Source organism: Photinus pyralis, unplaced genomic scaffold (assembly GCF_008802855.1).
Source record: "Photinus pyralis isolate 1611_PpyrPB1 unplaced genomic scaffold, Ppyr1.3 Ppyr1.4_LG2, whole genome shotgun sequence".
NCBI lineage: Eukaryota > Metazoa > Arthropoda > Insecta > Coleoptera > Lampyridae > Photinus > Photinus pyralis.
The window spans coordinates 29,574,396-29,592,234 of NW_022170403.1; the positions used below are offsets into that span (position 1 = coordinate 29,574,396).

Sequence of the window (17,839 nt, forward strand, 5' to 3'; positions counted from 1 at the left end):
TCCAAAAAAATATACTCTTTAGTAATACGTAATTAAAACTAGTACTTCCCATTAAAATAATTTATTAGTTCCCCCACTTGACCATACGGAAGTACGCCACTGGCCACAAATTTAAAGTACGTAGATTGGTAGCAAAATTTTTATAATTGTCTGTGACAGATGACGCAAGTTACAAATGACATTCTCCTGCAATATTACCAAGTCGTATGTCATCTGAATGGTTCTAGAAGCTGATTGGTCGGGCTTATTACTCTCGTTTTGAATAAACCCCTAATACCGCACGTGTTCATTATTTTTTTTCTAAACAGCCTCTATTTTTAAATAAACTTTTACTGCCCAAAGAATTGTTTTATGGGTTCAGTACACGCTTATTAAATTAGAACTACGGAATTCAACTATACTGTAAACCCCCATTGGTAAATCGTTAATTCGATAAAAAAGTGCCCTATTTTTAAATGAATTAAAAGGATTACACCTAAATATTCTTTATAATTTATAATTAGACGAAGAATGCTCTGTAATTATCACCAATTTTCTTAGTTATCATTTGCGGGATCAATTTAGCCTACTGAATATTAAATAGAGGCTATAATTTGTTTACCGATAAGAGTACAGCTACGGAGTGATAATATTAATTGTAATTTATAAAAAGCCATTTTTGTTATTAATTTATGGTTCATTTTGTCTGTTAGAGAACGCGTAGGTGTATGATATAAATGGAAAAAAATTAGGTACAGCAGGTACCGTTTACGTGTGTTTCTTCTGAAGAGATCTCACTTTCGTAACAAGTAAAATAGCATCACATTTCTAAGAAATAATGACCACCAAATTTCAATTATTTTACGATCAAGCTATTGAATTATGTGATATAATTTTGGTGTCAAAAGAAAGGACCCCACAAAACTCGACGTATATGTTCATTACATATAGTCCTAGTGATTCAAGTGCAGTTTCATAATATTGTAGAGGTCCGGGAGCTGGCGATGTTTTTCGGTACTTATTTTTCCATTCTACCAAGTTCTGTTATATATGGTTCTTTATCATTCTCTTAAAGTCCCATAAAAAGGGGAGCCGAAAAAAGTACAACAAATTTAGGGTGTATTAGCTTTATGAACACACTATATAACTGACAAACAGTGCTATTGTTAGTTTTGTCGGAGATGGTAGTTAACATAATATTATTTTGTGCAAAAATCAAGCGTGGTTTTTATTGACTATGTTAATAAATGAAAGGAAACTCCAAAACATCAGAAAAAATACATCAAAATGGTAATAATAGGTACTAAGTACATTAAAGGGTATCACGTATTTCTCCTAACTTTGCATAACCTTTCCTCTCATGCAAACTCTGATCAGTGTTAACGCTTTGGTGGCTGTTCACTAAATTTTGCTAATAGAAGAAAACTGTCAGCCTCCGCAATAAGAGCATAGAGAAAAATAGGATAGAAAAAGGTTAGAGTTTATTAATTAGAAAACGAACCGTACATAAAGGTTGAGTAATAACGTTTGGTCAATTTTTAATTGTAGAAGTGGTATGATTGATGGTGTGATACTTGATATTTTCTAATTTTAATAGTATCGTATTAATGTTTAAACGCAAATAAATTTGAAGCACATTCACTTTTGGATCGTGTCGAAATTGAACACTGACATTTGAAAAGCTAACGCTACTGTGTAAACTGCAATATTAATCAAAAGTGCGGTCAACCGATAATATTTATAACTCATAATATCGCGATGTAGCGTATCATTATATATTGTAGTATTTATTGTTCGAATCGCGATATTGCCACTTTCATTTGGGCGGTGTTGAGAGCGTATAAGTGGTTCGATCGTAAATTCGCGTTTAGATATAGTAGCGAGATGGCTATACGAAAATTTCCGGCACATTGTGAGTTTCTCAACTGATATGCAAATTTCTGTGCAGTTTTCTCTACTCTTACATCCTCATACATAATTCTATGGTACATTTTGTAACTACTACTTTTTAAACAATGAAGCATACAAAAGACGCGTTATGCTTTGCCTTCGAACAAAAAGCGGAAGAAACAGTCTGCGTTATTGTATGGATTAAAAAGTTCCCCCTATAATTATTTGTAATATTTTACACCACGATCACCATTAATCGTTAGGTTTTTGTTTTGGATACAACTCAATTGATCAGAATCCGATCAGTCATCGAATGATAAAACCACGATGTGAACCTTTTAACGCCGAAAGGCATTGGTAGTTCGAAAGTAAAGGATGTGCTGGTAGGTACTATTTCTTCATAGTTGGCAATTAAGTAGCTCACTATTTATAAATGTTCGATTCGAATTAGCATATCTGATGTTACGATATTGATCGCATAGCTTAAAACAGTTGGTTGACGTAAACGTTTAAGGTTTGGTATGTAATCGCCTGTATTGTTATCGCGAGGGCGAAGACGGCACAATAAATTTACGCTTAATTGTTGGTGAAATGTAGCCGCAATTTATGAAGTCTGGTTATAGTTATTTATGCTTACGTCGGATTATAAATGATAGGATTTTGTTGATAATCCGGAGATTTGTTGCGAATTTAATTGCGGGTTACGCGTCGGCTTGTCCACAGATTTTCTTTCGGTGCCCAATGCATAAATCGACATAAATCTGTAGTGAACTTACCCAGTAGTTTTGTGACGGCGCCCTGCTGAGTGAGCATATGTTGAGCGAGGTCAAAATGTCTTAATCCAAATCGGGACATTTCAAGTAACCTCTGTTGCGATACGAGGGAAGCCAAAGGATGACCAGGGGTAGATGCGGCACCACCGTAAATTTCACGCAGAGCAGCAGGCCCCAAGCTGTTTGGTCCAGTCGACGCGATCCCAGGCGAGGAGACGACAGTTGGACTTGAAATGGAAGGCGAACTTGCAACTGAAACAAGAAATTTATTTGTTATCTCAAGTAAATTCAATTACATAACGACAGCTTCCTTTTTTGGGCACCAAAAACGTTTAGGTATACTTCTATGGGTGTGCTACATACACGATTACACTTTTATTTCCCAGATAATGGAATCTAAATATGTTTTAAGGTGTTGCTCATTACTTGTAAACTATTTCCTATGTTTTCTGTATCATTAGCTTTAACGACCGCATACGATAAATCTTTTCATATCAATATTAAACAGAGTAAAACATTTCGTCTCTCATTTGATGATTGTGGAGGAGGAACTGAATCTAAATAATAATTTCACAATTTTTCCCCATTATTTTCAATGCTTTAAATAATTCAAAAATCTCCAAATCGTGCTATTTTTAGATTTTATCGTCTGACTTGTTTCGAATAGAAGAAACCCTTCTGATTGTTGGTATCCGTCCGCAAAGTACCTAAAATAGGGGTTTTGATTTATGCATATTTACTCTGGCAACACTGCTTAATAACGTATTGCCGTGATCATACATAGATTGAGGTGGTTGAGTTTAACAACTCGACTCAGAAAGCTAAGAAAATAAAATTTCAGTAGGTGGCACTACTGTCATACAGGTTAAATAAAATTAACGAGTATAATAATAAATACGAATAAGGATTCTCAGATCCTTTATAGTTTTGTGTGCTTGTCCGCCAATTTTTCTGTCCGTTCGTCTGTTTTCGCAATAACGTTATAGCTATTTGTGTATTAAGAGCGCAAAATGATATATTGTCGATTGAAAGGAGCGCGGCAATCTCTTGAAATCGACAATCAATTTGCGCTCGAATTACACACAAGATTTTTTTCTACAATCCAGCAGTTCACATATTTCCAGAAATTAAAATTTTTCACTCAAATCATTTTAATCTTATGCCCAAATGAAAGATGTAATTTACTCGTTGTCATTGGATACTCTGAGCAATGCATATTTGATTTATAGTTAATAATTGGGAGAGCGAGCGTTTTTTCTATTTTGTAGCTTATAAGCGACAAAGTGACATTCCTCGAAAAAGATGACGTTTGCGTTTATTTATTTATTTATTGATGAAATTTGCTTGCTCAACTACAGGTTTTACCCCAATTACAGTTGAGCAGTACATACATTTACATTTAAGTGAGTAAATGAAATATAACTCAAATATAACAAAGTACACAAGAAATAAAATAATAATTAGTAATTAAGTAGTTACTAGCTACAGAGGACACAAAAAAACAAAAAGGCACTAGGAATAAAATATAAATTAGATGCATTTATAGTTATAACGATCACGGCTAACAATATTTGAAACTTAAACAAAAACTTACAAAAACTTAAACAAAAAAGCATTCTGTATGACTGCCAAAACTAACGAGTTACATGATTGGAGCAGGGAAATCACGAATCACACGGGTTACAAAATGTGATAAGATTCTTTACAGTACGTGCAGATAGCATTTCTTTTTAAATTCTTTTTAAATTCGTGAAGGCAGTCTCCAAATATATCCAACTGTGGTGGTAATTCATTATATGTGCGCAACATACTAATTAATGGTGAATGTTTGAGGACATTTGTACGAGCGTATGGGATATGATATAATGATCTTGACCGACTGGAGTATGAATGGGTGATAAATCCAATTTGACTGAGCAATCCACTATCATATGTGAAACCTCGAAGAAGCTTATAAAGGAAAGTTAGCTGTAGTATTTTTCTCCTGGTATTCAAACTTTTTAAATCAAACATTGCTAACATCGCACTACTTGACGTCAGATACGTGTAATATCCATGTGTTTTAAAATATAAATGTCTTAAAAATTTGTGTTGAATTTTTTCGATATTGTAACTGTGAATACTGTAGTGGGGGTTCCACACCGTCGTTGCGTACTCTAAATTAGATCTCACTAGTGTCACATATAATAGCTTCAATGTGGAAATTGACGTGAAATACTTACTCTGTCTAATTATCAACCCAAGATTGCGATACGCCTTGCTCGTTATGGCGGCATAGTGAAGTGTGTACGTCAGTCTATGGTCAAACACTACCCCCAGGTCGCTGTATGTAGACACCCGTTTCAAGTTCACGCCATTAAGAGAATAGTCATAGGCGATGTAATGTTTCCCACGCGTAAACGTTAGTGTTACGCATTTTGAGACATTAAAAGATAGCTTATTTAGGGTCATCCACTTATTAACTGAAGTTATATCATTTTGAAGTCCCAGCGCATCTTGATTATTTTTAATTACCTTAAAAAGTTTGAGATCATCCGCATATAACAATATCTCAGACTCCTGTACACAATTCACGACATCATTAACAACAAGATTAAAAAGTGCAGGCCCAAGTATCGAACCCTGCGGTACACCTGAAGTAACTGTATACTCCCTAGATTTGTGCCCTTTATACCAAACATATTGACTACGGTCAAGCAAGTAAGATTTTAACAGTAAAACCACGTTATATGATACCCCATATTGTATTAACTTGAACAAGATAATGGAGTGATCCACCTTATCAAACGCCTTCGTCAAGTCTGTAAAAATTGTATCCACCTGATTACCTTTGTCCAAGTTTCTTGAAATGAACTGTGTAAAATTAATGAGGTTTGTTACCGTAGATCTTCCCGAGACAAAACCATGTTGCTTAGTAGATAAATGCGGAATTAATTTTTTGAATATGTTGTTGTGCAAGACTATTTCAAATATTTTTGATGGAGCTGACAGCAAGGCAACCGGGCGGTAGTTCGAGAAGAATCGACGGTTACCGCTTTTATGTATTGGAATTATTTTTGAGCATTTCCAGACTTCCGGAAATGTATTAGAGGCTAGGCTTTTGTTATATATTATGGATAGTGGTAATGCTAGTAATTCTTTGTATCCCTTAAAGAAGTATTGTGGCAACAAGTCTGGGCCCGTTGAACGCTTACAATTTAAGTGCTTAATAGCACCTAATACGTCATTTGGGGAAACTTCTACTAAATCAAGTGCCACGTTCCAGGGTTCACAGTTTGTAGTAGAAATTGCAGCTTCGACGTCATATTGATTTGGCGCGGGTAGATATACAGATTCAAAAACTTCCGCAAATTTATCAGCTATTTCATTTCCCATCTTAATAACTGCGTTTCCGCACAGCATATTGTTTTCGAGATCTACATGTTGTCGCATATTATTTATGAAAGACCAGAAACGATTTGGATCGGAGTGAATGTTGGATTCTACTTGTGCTATGTAATTTTTATGAGCCAATGAGATTCGTTTTTTCACGTCTGCCCTCAAGTGGCTAAATTCCAAATAGGTATCTACTGATCGTGGATCATTACTAGAATGTAGGCGTTTGTATTTTTTAAATAGCTTACTTTTTTGCTTAATACTTTGAACAATTTCCGCTGTAAACCACACAGGATATTGGAAACTATTCCTAAACGGTTTTTTTGGACAATGTTGGTCCAATATTCTATATAAAATCTTATAAAAAATATTAGTAATTTCATTAACATCACCTATATTATTTAAGATTGTCCAATCTACTTCCGCTAAGCTATAATAAATCTGCAAGAAGTCTGCCCGGTAGAAATTGTAATACTGCCCCTCAGTTATACAGTTAGCGGATTTAGAATGTTTTAACTTGCATGATACATGGAGTACTGGGTGAAATTTGTCTACTGCCACAAGAGAGTCATCCCATGGTGAAACATCAATTGTTGTAATATTACTCAATACGAGATCCAATGTTCGTCCCAAATTATTAACAACGTTATTCTTACTACTTAAGTTATTAAAACAAAGAAAGTTATATAACTCTCTACAATAGTTATCTCCATATTCTAAATTCTGATTAACTCCAGAAATTTTAAGGTTGAAGTCTCCAATAATACATAAATTTTGCCTTGAAAGATCTGGAATTTCATTTATTCTATCATAAAAATGGCAATATGTATCCACACTACTATTGGGACGAAGATATATAGCACAAACATAAAGGCAATAGGTATTGTGATTTCCTATTTTAACAAGAAGTTCATCACCTCCAGTATTAATGCGTGCCGAAATTAGCTTTTTATTAACAGCTATCAAAACCCCACCCCCATCAGAAAGTTTAGTAGCTTTCCTATCCCGATCATTTCGATATACACAATACCTACTGTCAAATAATTCGCTGGATAGAATACCATCATGCAGCCACGTTTCTGTCAGTACAATAATATCATAAGAATTCCCTAAAGTATTGAGATAAAATTCCAGGGTTTTAGTTTTCAGCCCTCTCACATTCTGATAGTACATGCTAACGTCCTTAATGACAGAGTTCATTGCTGAGAGAAAGTAATCAAAGAAAATTTATTTGACGACAAAAATAAAAAATAAAAGATTACATAAACAGGAAAAACCATTGCGATCATCTACAATTTCTCCAAATCTGCAACAGATCCAATGCGCATTGAAGGTCGCCCAACCGCTTTCCTGACAAATATCTTGCCGTCGACAGTCCATACAAATTGAAACTGTTTGGATTTTGCTAATTCCCGCGTTTTGCCCAGCGTTGTTTTGCGTTGTCAAATACGAGCGCAAATGCCTACTTTGGATATCGATTGTAGAAAAAATACTTTATATAGCGTTTAGTCAAATGTTTTAGAGCAAAAATTATTCTTTACACATCAATTTGGAGTTCTACAATCTTTCCAACGCGCATTATCTCTTCAATCTTGATGGCGAAAGAGTACATCACAAGCACATCTGATAACCGCATGTGTTTGATTAAAAGATTTTAAATTATTTTTCTGAAGCCACATGTATTTTGACCAAAACCTGCCAAAATCGTTACTCATGCACCTAGATCGTTGGGAAAAAGACCAAGAGCATTATTTCGATGCCCGAAACATGATTTTGATTGATTAAATATTCACCCTTCTGTCCGTATGACACTGCAGCACGCATTAGAGTCGTTCTATTATTCCAAATAGCTATATGGATCAAAGAAAGGAACAAATTCATTTACAATTCCGATTTTTGTTATCTGGAAAAATCCTTGTACAGGGTGGCCTAAATAGGTAATTACGGGTCGGTGTATATTTTTAGTTCCCAGCCCAGTTTTGAATAAACTTTTTGTCGTTATATTCATGTTCAAAGATCCCTGAAACGAAACTCCATCGAGATCATTTTGAGACCTACGTTTAGGAGCGTCAGTGTAGGAATGTTAAGAAAAATTTTACAAAATTGGAAAAGTACACCCAAAAGCCCATGTAAAGCCGTTCACTTCTATCTATCTATATACATATTTTATGGTCACTGAGAAAGAAATCACACCGAGGAGGAAACGTACATTTTGAATCTTTTAAGAACGAACCGAAACGTTTTGGTTTAATTGGAAAAATGTTTTGGTCCTCTATATACCATCGGATCACACCTTGTGCGGGGTGCTCGTTTTCTATGCCATAGAGATTTCTTGCTTATCTTGGGAGATACTATTATGGGCAAATTGAGGCAAAATAAGATTTCGGTGTCAAGATCGTAGTGCTCATCACCGTCCGAGTGTGAAAAAAATTGTCGTGCAATTATTTTCAAGAATACGCAATTCGCTGTATCTCCTTCGGTTGAGAGGGGTTTACCGCACCCCCCGAAACACCATACCTAATAATCGCTGTACTAAAATTTTCTCATCCCAAGATCTTTGATCCGCCACTGACTTTAACATATCTACCGTGAGAAGTAAGACATTCGTCCATAAGTGGTTGAAAATTGGCAATTACAAACAATGCATTAGTAAATGGTTAGATCTAAATCAGTGTTTGTTTTAAAACCATTGATCACTCTCGCCATGAATCATTTTTAGATTTGATAATTGATTTTGTTGAGAAAATTTATTATAAAATAAATCATGGTATCACAATGCAGTTTGCTGGATTACTTATGACCTACTTACTTTATTTTTTTCATTGATTGGCTACCGTATCTATGCGTTAATGGATGAACACCATAAAATTTGCATCTGGTATATATAATGAGACGGGTATAAACACAAAAAATTTTCAGTCTGTTAGGATTATCTTTTGTTGCGTGGGCTTCAACTTAACTGTTTGAAATGGAATGAAACCTCTTTGAAGATAAGATTTGTAAGAGTAACTTCATTTTAAAAAAGTTGTTGTACATCATACAATGGCCAATTGAATGCGTAACGGTAAAATTAAATACAACCTGGATTGTTCCTTAAGGGTGGTCTACAAGCGAAACTTATTACCGTACGCCAGGTGTACTTGACAAAAAAGTACAAAAATTCGGCACTAAGTCACCTATGTGTCGCTACCTGTTATAGGTACTAACTGATGCACCTGTTCCATTTTCTATACAAGATATAATCGATATACAACAAATTAACACGTGGACATGTGTTTGTTGGCATAAACAAGACATTCAAACAGATTTCATTAGGTGAATATTCGCAGATGTCCACCGTATAATGAATACAAACGAATTTTCTGTAAAGGAAAGCGACCCCTATAATTACCTATTTAAAAAGCAATATTTTACCAATAACGCTTATGGAGATTGAACCAGTTTTATTTTATATAACACTAAACATTACGTATTCCGTACGTGTATACACATGTGCTGACCGAAATTTGCAGTTAATTGTCCCAAAAAAATAAGGCACGCACACATGGTTATTAAAAATTAACATGTTACTGTGCTACCTTGTAAATGCAAGAAATTGTAGGTCTTTTGGCGAATATCCGTTACAAGCGTGAAAAATATTTAATAATGTACCTGGACCTTCCAAATTTTCTTCGTGCATCGGAATATTTATGATGTTAATTTGTAATCGTCTCACATCCCCTGAACTCTGTAAAACCAGTAAATCTTCATAATCGAGATCAATTAAGAATAGCAAAAAGGATTGCAATTAAAATGTCGTCGACGCAATTATAAAAAAAATATGACAAATTGCTCAGCCGTATAAGACGAATTATACTTTTAAAATATCTTTTAATTAGTACGAGTAATGCTGAGAGTGTATTAATTTTCATCTATAACTACTTTTTCTCAGTGTACAACAAAAAAAGGTGACAATATGCGAGGAATACTAATAAATTATCTAGCCAGTCAGAGTCGCATATTAGCCCACGGGGTGCAAGTGGCAAGAAATGCCTTCTTGAAATCAGACTGATGCATGTAGATAATTGGAATGTTTACCATATGGCCAAACTTTCGCTTTTGTTGACATTTTGTGAATTTCCAATAACATTTAGGAAATTACTAGTATGAGCACAATACAATATGTAACAAAGCGTTTTTGGATGCTTTTGTGTTGAGAAAAAACACCTGTCAAATTACCAAATTAGGAAAATAATATGCGAAGTCACTTTTTCGCCCAATAAACCAATAAAGCGGCAATAAACCTAAAACGAATGACTACTATAAAGGATTATTCAATTATTAAAATAGTGACATTTATGAAACAGTCTATTATTTAATAATTGAATAAAGTTTTATTGTTCTGATATCGTAAGTTAGATTGCAACGTTATCCCCCCATGTTAGATCATTAATTGAGTAAATTTGTCAGTCCCTATAGTCTTCATTAGTAAGTTCATTAAGTAAAATTACATATCTAATAAATATTGAAATTAGATACTTGAACAGAGGAATCTATTACGCTTAGATAATCAGAAAGGATTTTAAGAACTGCGCAGGGAACTGCCTTATAAATTGTGATAACTTTAATTTGGGATGTGCCCTATTTTCTCAGCCGGTTTCACTTAAACCTAACAAAAAACATCTTTCTTAAAAGCAGCTCCACTTTTTTAATTGAAAACCCAAAATGGTGCTACATTATGATATTCTTGTAGACAGTGCACCCTAATTTTCATTGGCCCTGATATTTTTTCTGGTATGTGACTTTTAAACGGCAAAGTATGAAGCTATCGTGATTTTGTGAAATTTTACATATGATGTATTATAAATATTTTTTTTTAATTTTCTTAATTCAAAAGATCCGACTGTTGATTGCATTATCCTAAAAAATCCTTCTATAGATGAATATGCTGCAATTTCTTCTGGATAACATACTGTAGGTATCTGCCTACTTAGGTACTACTAGAACGTGTTGCATAACCTGCGTAAATATTACAGAGGACTGTAGCAATGAAGTAGGTATGTCAAAGAAATTTTTTCCAAATAATACGAAGAAGAAGGGCATCAGTTTAAACTGTCATTACAGTGTAAATTAGTGCGGGGTGAAAGCTTTGATGAAAAATGCGAAATATTCCTATTGTAAATCCCTAACTTTTTTTTACTAAAGGTATCTATCCAAATATTTTGAAAACGTGAATAAAATCAACGAACATCAGTTAGAGAGTTTTTTTGTAACATCTTGTACATAATCTGTTTGTTTCTCTGTAGTAAAATGTACCAAGTAGTCATAATATTTATTTTGTGTTGGTTCTTGTTGCATTTTCCAATTAAATGAACATGAAAATAGCAAGGACTATCTGGAGACGGATTTACTTGCGCGTCTTTAATACGTCACCTCCAGTTTATGATTCAAGTACGTCTTTCACGTACATTTTGAATCGATTAAGTAATTCGTTCCGATTTCGCCAGTATGCAGGATACCAAATGGGACGCTGTTCATTATACGCGACCCGGATAAACAACTTTGAGACTTTAATTTAAAAAAATTGTCGTACTGTCTTTTTCGTTGGATTGTACAGGGTGGTTCAAATTCGTGGCTCACCATTGTGGATTTCCGTAACGGTGAGAGATACAGTGTCGGCTAAATGGGGGTAGAGTTTTCCCTTTTTGTGACAAAAAAAAACTCATTTGGAGTTTTTAAAAAATTTTGAAAATAGTTGAGATATTACCGAAAAACTAAAAATGTCCAATTGCGTTTTCCGTTTTTCCTAGCTTCAAGGGAAATGGACGGTTCTCGTTAACAGGTGTATAATACTGTCTAAAACCTGTTTGAATAGGATTTTAGCGCAGTGGGGTCGTACAATTTTTTTACAGCCCACATTTTTTAATAACGAGGGAATTTTTCGAGTGGTTATCCATTCAAATTCGAATGTTAACCGGGGGCAACGTTACTGGGCTGGAGACAGTAAAAGAATTATTAGTAATAATCACAAACAAATTTAAAAAAAACGCGCGAATTTGCAAGAACGCGAGGCCCGATGTATTTACGAGAGAACGTAGGTATAATAAAAAAATTATCGAAGTTATCGACCATCTCGAATTAATTAGAATTATTGATTTAATAAAGGGTAAACTTCATTTTTGACCGAATATAACAAATACATGGAATATACGATCCTTAGAAGCAAGCAAACTAGCGGGAATAACAAAAAATGATTTGTAAAAAATATTCGTAGTCGCCCATTTAATGATGCTATCTACATTTTCACATAACTGTACCTTAAGAGTCAAACAACATAATTAACATTCTTAATATACATAAGAAATTAATAAACTTCCATTTTTCCCCACACTTCACCTTTTTTGAAGACACTCTTCCAAAAATTTGATTTTTTGTTTGAGCTAGGAAGCTGTTCTGTCAAGAATTGGCACATTTCTTTTCGTAAAAAAAGCAGTCGTCACTTCCAAAATTGAAGTTTGTATTTTCAGTACCTTCTTGGGAGTTGCTATGATGAAATCAAGTTTTTTATGGAGACGCGAAGCTATTCCGGTAGCTGCTAATTCTGTTCGAAGTGAGTTCGAAGTTGACGAAGGGGGAAATAACTTTAAGGAAATTAGACTAACTAGACTATAATTAGTCTCATTCGAAGTTGTGCATTTTTGAAACAAGTTTTAGTTTGATCATGATGATGCTCACTAATATTTTCATCTACTGGCGCACACCCCCACTTTTTAAATTGGGATTAAGTATGTCTTTCTTTATCTAATAACCGTAATTAGTTCGGATTGTGACCTAATAGGCAAAAATGCATAATTGTAAAGCAGCGAGCGTCTTATTTAAGAGACAGTTTTATGGTTAACTGTATTAGGTTATATAAAAGAGAATGTTTGTAAGTTTTTAAATCGCTCGCTAGTGGTCCAAATGGGCGAACTTAAGATATACTATAACGAATGGGATAATTTAATATAACATTTATAAAGAAAGTATTTGTCGAAAAACGCTAGAAGTAAAACCACAAAATTAAATTGCAAGATTATAGTGTTATGATGACTTCTTACGAAAGCTTAAAATGATTTTTACGAATCATTACGTAAATTGATTAGTTTTGTTGTATATGGAAACCGTTTTTGGTAGCACTTCTTTACAATAAAAAATTCTATGAAAGTAATGACGATTATATAATGATATTCTATGTTTTCTAATTTAATATATGGTAAAAGATATGTTATTTCATGAGGATCATGAGTAAAGACTGTGGCCCGTAATGTGGATTAAATTGTAAGGCAAATAATTTGTATTGGCAGTTAAATTCTTCCATGCAGGCACCAAACCGTCGGCTCAATTTTGCTTATTTTTAAATTTTATTCACAAAGCTGTAAAACACAAAACCTTCTAAAACACCTTCCAAGTCAGTGATTTCTTAACAGTTTTGGCGAATTTGAACTTTGAGGTTATGGGGCTTTTTTTTCATGAGCTTTAAATGACAGAGTGTGCATTTTTAAATTATAAGTACACCCTCGGGTACCCCCGTTAGCTAATCGCAATGTGTATACTACGTTACTACCTAGTATAATCAAGGACGTGTACAAATATTAAATATTAAAGTTACGAACAATCATTTTGCCCTAACTTCTCATTAAGGAACACCGTTAGTGGGCAAGTGACACTGATTGTCTCGCAAAAAAGTTGTTAAAATCAAAGCCACATTCTGTAAAATTGTAAATGTAAATTGAAGCATGTGCACCTCAGTGCATGGGGTAAGTACTAAACTAACCTGAGGGCGATAATGGTAGAGCCGTAGGTAAAACGTTAGGTGCCGTATTAGGTGTTGGTAAGCCGACGGGGTCCATTTTCCAGTTAACAATCGCCGATCTTGCCGCAGGAGCAACGGGTACGGGACAACAACCCGAAAGTCCTGGCACGCTTGAAAACTCAGGTCCGCCCCCAAGTGTGTTTCCGTTGGAAATTAACATTTTATATGTCTGTTCGAATCTTGATTAAATTCCAATTTGAGGTTTAGTCATTGTGAAATTCACTGCAAGTAGCTTCCACACTTTGTCTTATATTATCGTTTATTTAGCACAGCCGATTTTAAAATTGTCTAAATTAATTATTTACACGGAAAGATATACGCGATTTTATTAAGCGATGCACCAGCGTCTTTCTATCGCGCACCCCTTTATAATGTGTAGGGTTAATGTTCTAATGCGGATTCGTTCAGGGAAGTTCTATAGCAATAACCTCTTGTAATGCTTCAGAAAGGCAAGAGAATGCGAGTTGAAGCCTAAGAACTGCGGGCACGACACTGAATGACTGCCCAGTGCTCAGGAGCAGCTACCTGCCAGGTAAGCGGTGCTACCTCGAGTTTGGTTGGCTACCTGTGCTTACTTGATAGGTAGGCTTGCACCCTCCTGTGCTCGGCCCACTGCGATTGCTCATCTTGGGCTGCCTTTGAACGGATCTCGAGTTTCCGTCAAAGGAAATAGCTATATTTAAGGTCGCCTTATGTAAAACGGAGAAGGATATAATAGATTGTGCGTAACCCCTGTCTTGAGTTACACTAAAACTAATGATGATCAACCAGCTACTTGTATTTTTGAATTATAGTCCTGTTTTTCGGGCTTAACTTTTACGCAAACTTATAAATTCCGCCACTCATGTAGAAATATTTTCCATTTCGCATCCGAACCCTTATAACGTTAACCTCATATCCCCATTTCAGTTGTTTGATCATGTGCCAACATTTTTATGAAAAGTTAGGTACTTAAAAAGTGTACAGGCAGAATTTACATTTATCTACTTCCCAAGACAAAGCAATTAAATCAAGGGCGACGGCGACGCCTTGAAAATACAGGGCGTAATTGACACATATAAGTATTTACTTAGGCACCAATCACTTATTAAGTTCTTTTAATTTTAATGATTACTTCTGAAATTTTGGAATCGGGAAATCTGTGATTTTCTTTTATGTAGGTATTGGTAAAGAATGTGCTTTGCAACTATTTGGATGCATTCAGTGGTGAAGGATTCTGCAGATTTATTCCACAATAAGGTTGCCAAGGAAGCCTCATCAGAAACCTAAAAGGCAACGATTGACTGCCACAACCTGCGTTCCACTAATTAACGCCTGATTTAAACTTTCACTACTGTCTGTTAGCTAAGATTTTGTACTTCTCTTAAGAATTCATGGCCCGCTGCAGATAGTACAAAACACGAATTTTGGTGTGTGAAAGAGTTATATATACAGGGTGTATAAAAAAGGTCGGATAATTTATCCGCGTATAGTACCTACTCATGAAAAAAAATCAAAAAGTCTTAATAAACATAAGTCCGCAAATTAGGTGTTTCAGAGATAAGAGTATAGATTTGCACACAAACTGCACATCTTGAAGGGAAGCTCTTATTCGTTCGACTTCGAATACAAAAATATTTAAATTAAGACAGAAAATCAACTCTATTTCTGAAATCCTGAAATTTGCGGACCTATGTTCATTAAGACCCTTTTGTTTCTTTTCATATGAGTAATGTACGCAGATAAAATATCGGACCTTCTTTTCACACACCCTGTATATCATAGACGAAAAGAGGTCTATTTTGTGAAGAATTTGATCCTGAAATGTTTTTTTGTGGGTTGTCTGATGTCTGCACTGGGCATGCACAACCTATTCTTTAACACGTTATGTCAATTGGGCAAGCACAAAATTCCGATACAACTGAACCGTACGATCCTCGAGATCTTCATGCATCCATCATTTTTACAATACACCTGAAGGCGTTGATTCTGTCCCACCAGATCAGCGTAGTTTGTAAAACAAATTTTTTAAATCGGCATTAGTTTACTTTTATTCGAGGTGTCTACATACAAAATCTCATTTAAATATTTTAATAAATAGAAAAATTGGACTGCGCTTTCGCAAAACAAATTTTTTGATTGAGTATTAGTTTTGCTCTTACTCGAGGTGCCTACATACAAAATTTCATTTCAACACACAAAACCGGACATTCATCTGCTCTGCAACAAGAATTATAAAAGAAACCCTGTTTTTAAGGTTTGGGCAGTTTTTGGGATGTAACTTTTTGGCCCGATAGTCTACGTACAGCTGAAAACAATAGTTACCTTCCTTATATCCGCAAGAACATGTGTACCTACTAATTTCAATCAAAGCGTTCGGACGTTTCTAAACAACGTTACCGTACACACGGACAGATAGATATACACACGGACAGACGAACAGACAGACTGACGGAAAAAGTGAATTATTAAACTACAAAAGTGTGATACATGAAAAAAATCAATTTTTGCTTTTTGATTAATAAACACAGAAAAAATTCCTTCCTTGGTGCAAGCCTCAACACTACTACACAAAACTAATGCCAAATAAAAAAATTTGTTCTGCGCATGCGCAATCAGATCCTACTAAAACAAGAATTGCACATGGCCAGACAAACATTCGGTATTTCTGAAATTGTAGGGTAGGAATTGAAGTAGGACGTCAAAAATGGATTGCACATGCGCAACGCAAACTATTCCTATTTGTGGCCGGATTTTTACGAAATTGCATCTTACAAATGGGAAATGAATGCAAGTGGAAATGCGCTTCTTGTATATCGTTTACAATTTGAATTTCAACATTGTTTTGTGAAATGTTTAAGTTTTGTTTAAATTGAGTGTTTCGTAATTTGTTTATTGTGATCTTTTTACTTAATCGTAAAAGTGGAAGTACGAGTTAAAATGTAGGAACATTTGGTCGTATTTGCGCGCTGTATTATAAAGGTTTATCAGGCCATTGCGATAAGAACATTTGTTATCGCGATGCGTAACGTGAAATTTAATTAGTTTCAAGATAAGTGTGTGTTTTCGCCGATAAAAAACAACAGTTTATTTTGAAACTGGCGTTAATCAAACTTGGTTCTGATTGGCTATTTGTTTATGGAATCTTAAAGAAGATTTTTTGATATGGAAGAGAAAAGATTCTTTCAATACGAGAACAAAGAAAAACTGGGCTTTTTAAGTAGCGATCCGACAGTATTAGTGCACGTTTTAAACACCGTTTAACGACTAGATTATGGATTAATAAAAACTTTAATTATTTGCCTATAGATCTCTTGCAGGCGTGGTATATGTAGCAGGCCCTAAGAGCATCTCTCTCTCTCTCTCTCTCTCTCTCTCTCTCTCTCTTTCAGCTTTGTAAATTTGTGTGTAGCCCGAATAAATATTTTATTTGTCAATGAACACTTTTGTGATTAATCGAACCCTTATAAATTTTATGATCCATGATTAGGGTTTTCACATTGAATTTGATATTCGTATCCAGAGTTGCTAGGTGATATTAAACATTTGTTTAAATAATTCTCTAGACTTGTTGAAGTGATCAAGTCTGCTGAAATTCCTAAATTAGTCGTTATCGTGATTTTTTTTCATTGTAGCTGAGGCCAGGCGTGTTTGAGAAATTACAATCAAGTTTATTTAATTAGGCTAGCTGGACAAATGTCTTGTGGGTGGCTTAGTAACCGTTTGCCATTGCACACAGAAATATTAATGCCACCTTATACTTTAGATATGAAATTATGAGACGCTAGCTGGTCTGTTGCACACGGTGCTGAAAAAGCTCGTTACGGCACTGATGTTATCCTTCGATAGAAAAAAAAACCGACGTATCGATGGTACAAATCATCGAACGAAAATACTATATTTATGCTATTTTTCCGCGCAAACTACTTAGTTTTAATTTAGTTAGTTAGGTTACTGTTGTTTACATAAATGTTGTTCGCACCTAAATACCATATAAGTTATTTACTAATTT

The 17,839-nt window shown here is 34.8% G+C and overlaps 1 protein-coding gene across 2 annotated transcripts in view; it reads right to left on the reverse strand.

Annotated features, from left to right (window-relative positions):
• LOC116164895 (paired box protein Pax-6-like) overlaps nt 1–14,340 on the reverse strand; it is a 41,775-nt gene extending 27,435 nt beyond the window's left edge. For both annotated transcript variants that reach the window (XM_031479143.1, XM_031479144.1), the window contains exons 1-2: nt 13,810–14,340; nt 2,646–2,894 (exon numbers count right to left, since the gene is read on the reverse strand). In XM_031479143.1, coding sequence (XP_031335003.1) covers nt 2,646–2,894; nt 13,810–14,008 — 448 coding nt within the window. In that variant the 5' untranslated portion in view covers nt 14,009–14,340. The remainder of the gene's footprint in view (nt 1–2,645; nt 2,895–13,809) is intronic.
• Nucleotides 14,341–17,839: the final 3,499 nt, after the last annotated feature.